At 36.7% G+C, this 13,212-nt stretch overlaps 2 protein-coding genes across 3 annotated transcripts in view; one reads left to right on the top strand and one right to left on the bottom strand.

Annotated features, from left to right (window-relative positions):
- LOC145680699 (CD63 antigen-like) overlaps positions 1-1,422 on the top strand; it is a 317,291-nt gene extending 315,869 nt beyond the window's left edge. For both annotated transcript variants that reach the window (XM_081751615.1, XM_081751614.1), the window contains one exon: positions 1,201-1,422. In XM_081751615.1, the coding sequence (XP_081607741.1) occupies positions 1,201-1,260 (60 nt within the window). In that variant the 3' untranslated portion in view covers positions 1,261-1,422. The remainder of the gene's footprint in view (positions 1-1,200) is intronic.
- A 5,038-nt stretch (positions 1,423-6,460) lies between these two features.
- Positions 6,461-13,212, bottom strand: part of LOC145680698 (stimulator of interferon genes protein 5-like) — a 103,751-nt gene continuing 96,999 nt past the window's right edge. The window contains exon 6 of the mRNA XM_081751613.1: positions 6,461-8,161. Within this exon, the coding sequence (XP_081607739.1) occupies positions 8,085-8,161 (77 nt within the window). The 3' untranslated portion in view covers positions 6,461-8,084. The remainder of the gene's footprint in view (positions 8,162-13,212) is intronic.

The raw sequence follows: 13,212 nt of genomic DNA, 5'->3' as shown, positions 1-13,212 counted from the left end.
TCTGATTTATAAGTACTGGAAATTTTATCTGATACAGGACCATTTTGGGGGGCCATCTTGAAAACGGTGCCTCATATCAAAAATTGTTCAATTTTCCAAGCCCCTTCGAACGAGGTATCACTCGACCTATGTTCTCATTTGAAAATTTCACGTACACTCCCTCCCCCCAAAATAGAGGCAGGGGAAACCTTGTTCTTGATTCATTTTTAGGCCCCTCTGTATTGTATATTGACTCTTTAACATTTTTCTTATTTGATGTATAGTTCGCGAGATATTGGCTTGTAACACTCACCCTATATATATATATATATATATATATATATATATATATATATATATATATATATATATATATATACTTGATTTTTACATTAGTGTAGATTTGATAAAGATGTTTCAAGCTTAGAATAGGTATATTGTTTATAATAGATAAGGATCAAATGAAATGTTATTGATGACAAATATTGGAAGTATTGGGTTCGTGCATTAGTTCTACTCGTTTTTGGTGTGCAAAGAGAAGTGTAACAACAAGAACTGTAACTCGTCTAGGACTATGCATAATCATTGCTACTGCACTCAGCTGATGTGAAATGCAACAATCGAACTTGGTGATGAAAATCAGCACTTCGAGTCATTTTTCGATTGTTCCAGCTACCTGGGTGGTATCTGTTAATTCCATAGCGGTATGTTTCGGGTTGTTTCTTATGGCGGGTCAAGAATCTCTTCCGAAACCTCTGCTGAGTATTTAGACGATATTTGATCTTGACAGTTCATTTTTCCGTACTTGAATTTACGATACCAACCATGACATGTGCCTGAACCATATACTTGCCAAATATTAGTTAGGTTACAGCCGAAATGCGGTTTTTGTTGAACTCAAAAAATAAAGCAGTATCTGATGTGTTCCTTATCAATTTCTATTTCATCCATACGCTACTCTGTCACCCTAAGGGATCCTTGTCCACATTCATTGCCTGCTGTTGCTACTCTACGATTTCCCCGCTTACGTGGCCACCAATTTATGCACTGCAGCGTCATGAGTAAGGTCGATACTGCGCTAAACTGTGACCTGCTAAAAAAAAAAAAAAAAAAAAAAAAAAAAAAGCGAATAGAACTTTTGCACAAGTACAAGGAATCTTTTAAAAAGTCTAGGAAAATGTTTATTTTTTTTTTCCTTTTAAACGAACAATTACTTTTCAGGTTTTGGGAATTATTGCTTCAGTAACAGGGTTCTTCTACTGGAGGCGAAGAAATGACTAAGGATATGTATATATAAGCGTTTTGTGGAATATTCAAGAAAAAAATTGGACTTCCTTACTGTCTTGAGAAATTGCGTGTTCGTTCATCAATTATTCTCATGCATACTTAAATCTTCTGTAATCAAGAAGAGTATGTATAAATTTAAATACATAAATACATAAATACTTATCTAAATGAAAAATAATTATTCAGTTTTCATTTTTATTGCGTTTGTATGTTCGTATGCTACCATACATGGTAATAGAAGTGAGCAGTGATGTAATGCTAATTTTTAGGTGAATATACGCTCCATTCCTTGTTACACACACACACATATATATTATTTATATATATATATATATATATATATATATATATATATATATATATATATATATATATATATAGTGTTTCCTATTTACTATTACAGCGCTTGGCAGTTGAAAGTAGACAAGAAAACATGCCAAAAATTATTACACCCAAAGCGGAAGTGGCGTCCTTTCCGAAATATGAGCGCGGGAAGGTGTTAAAAATTGAACTTTGAACATTAATAGCGCAAAGACTAATAGTGTTGGAAGAAATATGGTGAATTTCATAGAAAACCTTATTTCTGTTTCCAAAAAGTGCCACAGTTAAGATGTTTGGGAAATTACGCAAGACTTCATTAATCATTGCCCGATTCAATCCACATGCTCGCGCAAGCAGAAGCATGTTTTACGTTTCATATAGTGATGCGTAATTAGTCATTTCGTTCACCAGACTGTGCTTCTAAGCTCATCAAGAAATGCTTCGAACCCCAGTATACGTGTGTAAGAACCAAATCTTAAGCAATCATAGTACATGTGATTAGCCCTTACGCTATTTCAGAAATGTAGAAAGATTTGGATTAAGTAAATTATATTACAGTATATACAGATTCTTCTAATCACAAGTTTACAAAACTTTCCCATTGTTGGTTCGCTACTTTCGTCCTGCAATTGAAATGCAAGTTAAAGTTACCGCTTTTCAAGATGAGTGTGGTGAAACGCCTGACATTGTGTACATATATTCTTCGCACATTACAGAAGTAGCTATACAATTCAAAGAAAAGTCGTAGACTGGTGTGTTGATAATACCAACTGCAACTTGGGAGGTGCAGCAAGGAAATGTAAGAAGAATGTTTACAGTAGTCTTCAGAATTCGTTAAACAAACTGATTGTTGATGTTGGTTATGCTGCACACATTGTGAATAATTGCATACAAACCCCTCTAGACTGTTCACCAGTTTGCATAGATAAGTGATTCAGAAAATATATTGATAGTTTTACGTATATACCATACGTGAAGCTACATTGTGTGAATTTGTAACTTCCTGGAAGTGGAGTACTCGAAACTCCTTTCTTTCAGTAAAACTAGATGGTTTTCTTAGTTGCCAGGTATAGAATGTAAACTTCATTCAGCCTTAAAATCGTATTTTCTATCACAGGATAAGTATTCCACAACCATTGAGATGTTTCTCAATGATCCTTTGTCTGAAATATGGCTGTATTTTATCTACAGCTAGACATGAATTTTTAGTGATTTTGTTCATTTTCTTGAAGGTCAGTACGTTTCGGTTGTTGAAAGTTCTGCATTGGTCGCTAAACTTCAAGCAAAATTGATTGATAGTGTTTCTTTCCTTGTAGTTCAGTCAAAACTAACTTAACAAAACGAGCTTAGTAATTGAATAGGATAATGTCCAGATAAGCTTGAAGTACATTAATAAATTGGCAGAATAAAACCAACAATTTCCTCCTGTTTGATGAGATTACAAATGTAAAGAAGTATGCTATTTCTACAACAATTAAGAATGAAACACTGCTCAAATGAGGGAAGATTTAAGATGGAGTGAATTGTTCAAGCATTTTGAAAAAAAAAATATATTCTATATTTCCAAATATGTGATATTTGTAGAGTTCAGTGTGTGCTTCCTTGCCAGAAGTGTTCTGACTGAGAGGATATTTTCTATAATGAATAATTTGTGAACTGATAAGAAATCTCAGTTGAAAACCGAAACTCAAACACATAATAATAATCAAATGTAACTATAATTTTACCTGTATATTCCATGGTGAATTCCATGACATGATTTTGCAAAACAGCAAGTTACTCTGCGCTGTACATTCAAATGAAAAATATGTCACAAACACTGTACTGATGTTTAGTTGGCAAACAGATGTCATATATTAATGAAAATAATTTAACATTTTTGGAAAAAGTTTGCAAGGTAGCTCCTAATGGATAAATAGCAGTTAATACGAACCGCAGTTTTTATATTTCATTAAAATTTTGAGCTTTATCACATTTGTTTTCTACTTCATTAAGTGACTCCCCTACGTTACTTGATCAAATTGTTTTAAATGGTTTCATCAATTTGGTATTTGGCATTCATGAAAGTACTTGGGGTATTGTTGAATTCCTTCAATATTTTTGCTGACAAGTAAACCTTACGTTTGGGTGAATCGAGTTGCTGACTGAGACACATATGAGAAAGTAGTACTAAATGTGGTCAGTATTTCAGTGAAGTTTTAGGTGCGAAGCTCCAGGGGTTTAGGAGATACAGCTACCAGAACATCACATGGAAGTACAGAATAGTCTTCATACAGTTGGAGGTTAAAGCTCTATAAGACATCTTGTAACGTCAAAAGGTGAATAACAAATATATGGGTACATATTAGGACTAGGGGGAAGTCATATAGTAAGGGTATACCTGACGGCGGCCATCTTGAAATCCGCCATTTTGAATTATGGTTAAGTTTTTAAAATAGGAATAGGGTCACGTGATACATGATTTAAGGCGCAAATTTAATCAGAAGAACAATGGTGACGTTAATTTTGATTTACGCGCAATTGGTAAAAAGTTACAGGGAAATTAAATATTGTTGCAGCATATGTATTAGTCCTTTACCCCACCTTGTAAATTTTGTGTTAATGATAATAATTAAATAAAAAGCAGGTGTATAAATATTAGGTCTATGGTAAGAGTTGCCTTGATGGCGTCCATGTTCAAATCCGCCATTTTGAATCAGACAAAAGTTTTAAACAAAACGCATAACAGTGACACCTTATTAATAGCAAATTTTACCATAACTCCAACGGTATAACCATTTTTGTTTTATCATTAACCAGCACAAAATTAAATGGATCGCTCCTTACGACTACTGCTTTGACGGAATTGTTAACGACAAATGTGTCAAGTTAACTCGATTGCCTTTGTCAGGTGTGCTCATTGTGAGCAGAGCATTTGTGCAAGTCATGCACTCTTTTTTGAACTACATACTGATTGTACTAATTGAGGACCTTCTGGAAGAAAGACCCAAGTTCAATTATGACTCAATTCCACTTTGGTCATTTTTCCTTAAATTTCCAACTTGTTTATGCGATAACAAATGCTGGGTAATGATAAAGCAAAAATGGTTATATGGTTGGATTTATAGTAAAATTTGCTATTAATAAGGTGTCACTGTTATGTGTTTTGTTTAAAACTTTTGTCTGATTCAAAATGGCTGATTTGAACATGGACGCCATCAAGACAACTCTTACCATAAACCTAATATTTATCCACCTGCTTTTTATTTAATTATTATCATTAACACAAAATTTACAAGGTGGGGTAAAGGACTAATACATATGCTGCAACAATATTTAATTTCCCTGTAACTTTTTACCAATTGCGCGTAAATCAAAATTAACGTCACCATTGTTCTTCTGATTAAATTTGCGCCTTAAATCATGTATCATATGACCCTATTCCTATTTTAAAAACTTAACCTTAATTCAAAATGGCGGATTTCAAGATGGCCGCCGTCAGGTATACCCTTACTATATGACTTCCCCCTAGTCCTAATATGTACCCATATATTTGTTATTCACCTTTTGTCGTTACAAGAAGTCTTACAGAGCTTTTACCTCCAACTGTATGATGACTATTCTGTACTTCCATGTGATGTTCTGGTAACTGTATCTCCTAAACCTCTGGAGCTTCGCACCTAAAATTTCACTGAAATACTGACCACATTTAGTACTACTTTCTCATATGTGTCTCAGTCAGCAACTCGATTCACCCAAACGTAAGGTTTACTTGTGAGTACCCTTTTCTTGAAACAAAAAGAGTGACTAACTTAAGGTTAACGTTAATTGAAATGAGAAGATGCGTATTGCAGATCATCATATACCATTATACTTGTATTATACTTTTCTCTTGTCAGAATCTGGTCACCCTAGCATTCCGGTCTAATTCTATTTCAAATTTAGCGAATCTTGTCATATCTTGTCATAGACACATGCTTATATTATTGTGAATATATTTGTAGTGTTTTTCGCCAACAAATCAAAGTATTAAAAAATGGTAGACCCGTAATAACATTTTAACCCCATAAGGTCTACATAAATCAGACCAATAAAACAATTTGTAGGTTTGCATTTAAAACACGTTAAATTTTGAAAGCTCTCAAGTTTTATTGAGTGTTTTATCATCTTGAAGGATGTCTGCTGGTTTGAAAGAAAGATAGTGCTATGAAGGAAAATATGCTCTCCTCAACGTAGATTTTACTCATAAAAATATATACACATTTCAAATAATTCCATTGTAAAAGCCACAATATTTATTATTACATTTTCAAAAATTATTATAAACATCATTGAAGATATGCTTTATTTCCCGAGCAAACATTACAAAACAAACATCTGGGAACCTCGTATGTCTCCACCTAAAATTGTTCACGAGTTTTAATGAGATCTCACAAATTACTTCCAAATGAGCTCAGGTACGAGCAAACAGGAGTCAAATCACTATTTTTGTAGCCGAACCTTAGTTATACAGAAGCCACGTTAACAATCTACTTCAAATATTACATTTATCTTAAACATTCTAAACCATTTCCTTACCAATTTATAGTAACAAAACTTCAGCTCTTATAGCTTTGTTTAACAAAAGAAATTGTTTTATTCCTATTTCAGTCGAGGAATTTACCAATGAAGTTAAATCGAGAAGTCAAGTCTCTATAAGAATACTTTTACGCATGTGAAGTAATTTCCATGGATTAATTCTAGTTACCTTTTCTTCATACACAAGTGTATCAAATAGCATGTGCAACGAGATGTACAGTACAGTACAAGTACAGTGATTTATAAATGTTTCTTATGTATTGCTTGGTACGTTTTAAAAATTTATTACAGGAAGTCCAAGAATGAAAATACTGTACACATTTTAAGATAAATTTTATTTAACTCAATTGCAGGGAATTTTAAATGATGTGCACTGTGCAGTATACATACTTACAATTTTAAAATAAACGTAGGTCCAATTCTTATAAAATATATTTTAAATTGGTAAATGATTACACAAATGTGAAAATGTAGGCTTACGACAGAGTCAAAACTTAAAGTTTTTAGTTCTTGTAAGAGTCCTTAATAGATGGTTACATCTCCTTGACAAACTTGTGCCTTTATAAAGGCGTTAAAAGTCAACCAGATTGTTCACAAAAGCTATCCTCCATTTTATTACGGAGATTTATTATTTTAACTAGGCCGAAATATTGAAAGTCTACTTATTATTATTTTATAGTCTTACGAAGAAAATTGGACGGACGGTGAACTCAGATCCAGTTTCTGTATCGCCAGCCCTGAATAAGCTGCTATCTTTATTATATCTTGTGAAATATAAAAACTACAAAATGATATGGTTATATATCAGATACATATATGTTAAGTTTATACTTTCCACTGTTTAATATTGTAACACTACAATATAAATAATAACGACAGTGCTTGCTATCAAAAAACTTATACCAAGACATCAAAATGTATCTTATAGATGAAAATAATGTTTCTTTGTGGAGGGCGGTGTGCGTGTGTTTAACGTCCCTAGATTATGCATCGGAGCTAAAGGACACGGTGATGATGAAGACAATGAACGAAAAATCGAATGAAGAAAGTGGGAGGAAACGGGAGAATCCCGAGAACGACCACACACATGGTGTTCGCCCACTACTAAGTCCACTTGACGGGAGCTAGTATCAAACTAGAACCCTCATGCACCAAAGGTGAGAACTCTATCACTGAGCCACCGCGGCTTCAACGTTCCTTTGGAAGTACAACACAGACAGATGAATAAAAAGCGAACTAACTTATAAAAAATATTTTAATTTATTATCACTAGATTCTACTGAAAATTTACTTTGTTGAAGCGGTAGACTAGAAAGCATGTCAATGAACAAGTGCTTTATTTTAACAATAATTGTTAGAAACGAATCTCTTTTCGTATGTATTTACAATATTGTAAACTTTTCATGGCAAAATCATTATTACTTACAACAACGTTTGTAAATAAAAATGCAATAATATTTGTAATTAACTAATAACAGTTATTCTCTCATACTGTTTGGAATAAAACCAGTACATCACCAATACATCAAATAAAATCAGGTAAAAATTTCGAAGTACTAATTTTCCACTATTCTAAATCTTCATTTAGAAAGGCTGAAACTTAACAAAAATATTATCTAACGAAAAATCACACCCATCACATTAACTGCCTTTTCTTGTGAATTTTTTTTGCAAGTCTTAGCAACCTAACGCCATATTCATCAAACGTGCAACAGTATTATCAAAATTAAAACCACATATCAAAAACTCTTGGAAATGCGTCGATGCAAAATGCAAAGTTTAGGAATACTTCTTGATATATAGCTGCGACCTATAAAGTGATTGTAAAAACCAGTACACATATAAACTTACTTTTTCATAATAATCAGCTAAAATATTGAATATCTGTCAAAAAGTACATAAAATTCACAGCCCCATAACAATCACTTTTCGGTATCTCCTTACTGACGATTTCTCACCAACTCTTCCATTTTATTCAAGATAATATCTGCAACAGAAATGTGGGGGTCTGTCTCATCTGTAAGAAAAAAAGAAGAAAAAATCATTTACAATTTTATACGTATGAGGGTAGTCCCAAAAGTACCCGACCTAACACAGTAAAGAGTGCGGACAGTTTAACCCCAATTTCATCTCCCCATGAATCTGCCCGAATGTGATTGCAATCGATAGCTTCCGATGCGTAGAACACGCATATGAAGGAACCAGAGTGATCAGATGCACCGTTCCTGAGATATCGCGTTCCAAAGGTGTCGGATGCCACGAGATGGCGCCAGCATCGAGGTTAAGATCAACGTGGCATTTTAGTTTATGAAACTCAATCAGAAACATCCTCCTCATCGAAAGCATTTTCAATGCGACGGGAAACGTTGGACAATCTATGACCGGGCACAACAAACTCGTGGTGGTGGCCATAAGAGAAGTACCAAATAATGGTGGCCACGTGTGAGCAATATCCTACTTACTGTACGTGCTCCCCATACTCGTACGTACAGTAGTAGCAGACAGTGATTGTCGCTCTACCTGCCTTCGCCTTGTCCGTCACCACAAATATGTAATGCTCTAGTGGTTATACCCATTATCCTTTATAAAGCTTTGCCCATCTGCAAAATATTCTGGTGGAAACACTAAGCCTGTTCATTGTTTATGGCAGCTAATTTTTCAGAGAAACAACTCAAACGGAAATGCAGACAGCAAATGGTTAAAATACATATTTCACCCTTGTGCTTCGTAAGTTTTCAAAAGGTTCCGTACCAGTATTTCATGGTTTTCTGCTCTTACAAGTAAACCTATCAATGTCAAAATCTACGTTCTTGACCAAACTTGGCAGAGAAGTGTGGAATATCAAGAAACTAGACTAAGCAAAATTTAGAGTGCTTCCGTCCATAAAGACGGCCGCAGTGGCCTAAAACCTGATTGATCAGAATAAGTCATAACAATGTGTTTCAAGTTTGAAAATTTCATTTTATTTGTAAAACGCGTAAATGGATGAAAATTAAAAACATATTACCCGACGATCACAAACCTTGAGGAACTGATGGAAGATGAATGACATATTTTCCATATTCCAGTTGAGTTGAGTTGATTTTGAGTTTAACGTCCCTTTCAGCAGTGAGGCTATATGAGACGGGATCTACTGATTAACGTGGAATCCGAACCACATAAGCTCCCGACGGGAACTGAACTCGGGTCTCCTACGCCAAAGGCGTGTACGCTAAGCGCTTAGCCACGGAGGAGCTCTTTGAGTATTCGATTTAGAAGACAAATCTTCATAAGCAGCGACCTATTCACTACGCACTAGTATACATTCGGTTTTCCTGACTTGATTTTAAAAAATCCACGGGAGTTTTCGCAGGAGAGGACAAAGTTTGTCCTCTGATTTTGTATTTTTAATATAGCTATAAAGAATATGCAAAGAAGTCGCACTGAGGCTGATTTATTCGATACCATCTCGGTATTCACGGTAGTATCACATGACATAATCAGTAACAACGCCAGGAACTTTTACTTAGTAGGGTATTCAAAATAAAAGAGGGTGTGCACCCAGAATAATGATATACATTTTTACAGAAACTCAAAGAAAATATTTTTATGCCCAGCGGTGTGTGTAAGGAAATTTGAGGGAATGTTAGGGGTGTTGGAGGTGTGCAGAATACTCCCTGAACATAATATATATTTTTACAACAGAAATTGTAAACGTAAAAAAAGAAAAGAAAAAAAAAAGAAAGAAACTACTGCAGCATTAAATTCAGCAAATATTTGCTTATGGCCGGAAACTTAATATAAACTATTCATTTACGTGTTCGGGAGAGGCCATACCTCCCTTCTGGAGTCCATGGATGTACCTGTATTGCAATCTGTTGTGTGTACTTGACAATCGAGAGTAGCAGAGCCATTTTAACGGTACCATAGCCACATGGTCGGGGGCCCCGCAAGCATTGGGGGCACTGCGAACGGAATGGTATGTAGACCCTATTAATTACATGTATTAGGAGCAAAGTTTAGCAACATTTACACAACATACTTGTTTCCTCTGGGATCTAATATGCCGTTAAAACGGCACTGAAGGGTAGATTAGACTGGACATTAGAGTAAACGGCACTAGCGCGGAGCCCCCTTAGGCGCGGGGCCCGATTGGGAGCAATCGGTCCAATCGGCATAAGGCCGGCCCTTTGTTAGCAATATCTAGTCAATTTCGATCGCTCAAAATTGATTGGTGAAAGAGATTCAGAAGACCAAATCCAATTTGAACCATTTCAAAATCATGGCCAAGCGTGCTGTTGTGTGCAGCAATGGCGAAAAGTCGGAATTTTTTCTTCAAACGGCCAAAAGCCTGCTCAGTCACCCATCTGACCTTCGTTACGAAACGATTTGAGTTGGCAGCCTCTGTCGCTAATTGTTTGCCATTTCCAAATGCAGGGATTTTCACATGGAACACCATCTCTTCGAGCTGTGCGACTACGTCCCTAAAACCACTGTCGCAGACGTAGACATCGCCTTCCTCTAACGTGCTCAGTGCTTCCTGAAATCGAATCAAGCAATCCGAGATAATGATGGCAGCATTATAATGCGCGTTGTAAGGGCCAAAGACAAAAGCAACGAATTCGTCTGGACAAACACCGACAATGACCTTAGCAAGGGGCAACTTCTCTTGCCCACTCCAGAGCTTCTTCTGTTTGGTGAAGTTCGCAGACTTATGGACCAGTCTATACGTTGCATTCCAGTAGATTGTCACAGGATCATCCTCACTTTGTACAACGCCTTCGCAAGTGGAGTATTATGACTAGCCAAAGTTTCTCTACTGTGCTGATTGAAAAGTTCTGGAACTAGTCTAAGAAGTAAATCCTTTCGAGCTGCCGTAACATAATCGCCAACAGTAAACTTCGAGATGCCAAACAGTGAACCGATCAGATGGTAGGGCAAGTAGGTGCACAATCTGATCAAGAACACAGCTAGTTGGACGGACTTACAATTGGTTGTGAACGAGCAAATCTTCCGAAACTGATTCTTATCATAGCTGACCCATTTGCTGAATATATCATCCGAAATCCAGTCACCATCTGGTTCCTCCTTATCAAACAGCGACCAGCAAGCACCTGATTTCAGTTGTTGATATCATTGATGCTGGAACTGGGCCATTTCCGTCAACTCTTCAGCAGTGCTCAGTGGGTCCTTAATTTGTTTCATAAGTGGCCAATAATTCTGCAGGTCAACATGTGTCACACATATTCTGCTATTAAACGTCGCAAATAGCATATAATCCATCATCAACATGTGGCCGCAATTTGCCCGTGACTGAAACAAGTGATTCTGGTTTTCGGCAGCCGAAAATACACTGAGGGCGCGAAGTTTTCCCACGACGGAAGAATGAAGCGTCAGGAGTTTCGTCCAACACCGTTTCAGCGCCTTCCTCCACCATTCGTTCAGCCGCTTGTAGCAAGGCTCACATACTTCGCTTTTTTTCTGGAATCTGAGCGATTGGATCGAGCAGCTTTTGCCGCATGTTTGCACCAGCTCGCACCTCATTCAGATACTGAATCGAATCACTAAATAGTGACGCCGAATAAAACTTACAGTCCTTCCGTTTTCGCGTTTTGTACCCAATACAATCGACCGGCATAGTTCTCCTCAAATAAGCGGAATAAAGCAGCGAAAACGAGTGCAGTGTAAGTTTTCTTTTGCAGCAACTATAAGCACCAAACACGAATACAATTAGTTGAGAGAAGATAGAAACAACAAGCTTGATCAACAAGTTTAATACGATACGGAGTTATGTCTGTGATCACTATAATGTGTTAACTTCACACTTTATACAAATACCCTCGGGGCGTGAAGAGGCGATCTCGCAGCTGGCGCCATCTCGTGACATCCCACACCTTTGGAATGCGATATCGCAGGAACGGTTCATTTGACCACTCTGGTTCCTTTACAGGCGTGTTCTACGCATCGGAAGCTATCGCTTGCACTCAAGTTCGGGCAAATTCATGGGGAGATGAGATTGGGGCTTCAGGCTAATGCTTTGTTGGCCGCACCAAAAAAACCCAGTATATTTCTTAACCCAGTCTCTTTTTAGCTCGATACACTTCTCTCAGCGATGTTCAATAACTTCGATATCCTGTTTACAGTCTGAACTGTCCAGCTCCTCAAAATAGCCATTAACGCAGACTCCACCTCTTCATTGGTTGGCAAATCTTTTAGCACCGAGCCATTTTTTTCAAGTTTGGATAGAGAAAGTAATACGAGTACGAGGAGTCTGCGTGAGGGTGCGTGAGGAAGCAAAGAGGGTGCGTGAGGAAGCAATACAAACTTTAACTCATTGCGAAAATGGATGTGTGAACTGATGCATTCTCTTCATGAAATAACTTTTTCTTTTTCGGCAAATGCGTTTTTTTTTTTTTTTTTTTTTTAATTTCATCGCTCAAACGCTGCAATAAGTTTGCATAATACCCGCCGTTGATAGTTCTTCCTTTTCGACGATAATCAATGAAAAATATCCCACATGCATCCCAAAAAACTGACAGCACGACCTTGCCAGTAGATGGAACTAGCCAATTCTTCCCTTTCAGTTCACTGTTTTGACTGTTCCTTCGTCTCATGTGTAAAGTGATGCACCATGTTTAATCCATGATTATGAATCAACGCAAAAGTTTGCTTTATTGCTGTGAAACAGACAAACATTCGATTGAAAAATCCTCACGACGCAATTTTAGTTCCATTGTGAGCAAACCCGGCACCCATCTCGCGCACAGCTTTCTCATCTCCAAATTTTCAGTCAATATGCGATATAGAGCACTTTTTTTAAAATATCTACCATGTCTGTAGCTTGCACACTATCAGTCGACCTTCATCCAATGCTATTTTGTGGATTTTCTTCACCATATTTGACGTGGTTACCTCATTTGATCGACCACTGCGATGTTCTTTTTTTGCAGCTCGTACGGCTTCGTTTAAACTTTGCCACCTACAATCTTACTGTTGTAAATGAAGGGGCAGATTCCCCCAGAATAAAATCTACCTCGGCTTTGATATTGGTTGGACTGGGACATTTGAAGTGAAAAGGGTATTGTATCA

Source organism: Thermobia domestica, chromosome 3 (assembly GCF_964235325.1).
Source record: "Thermobia domestica chromosome 3, izTheDome1.hap1.1, whole genome shotgun sequence".
Lineage (NCBI taxonomy): Eukaryota > Metazoa > Arthropoda > Insecta > Zygentoma > Lepismatidae > Thermobia > Thermobia domestica.
Note: the sequence above shows the minus strand (reverse complement) of the source record. Positions and strands in the feature narration are given on the sequence as shown.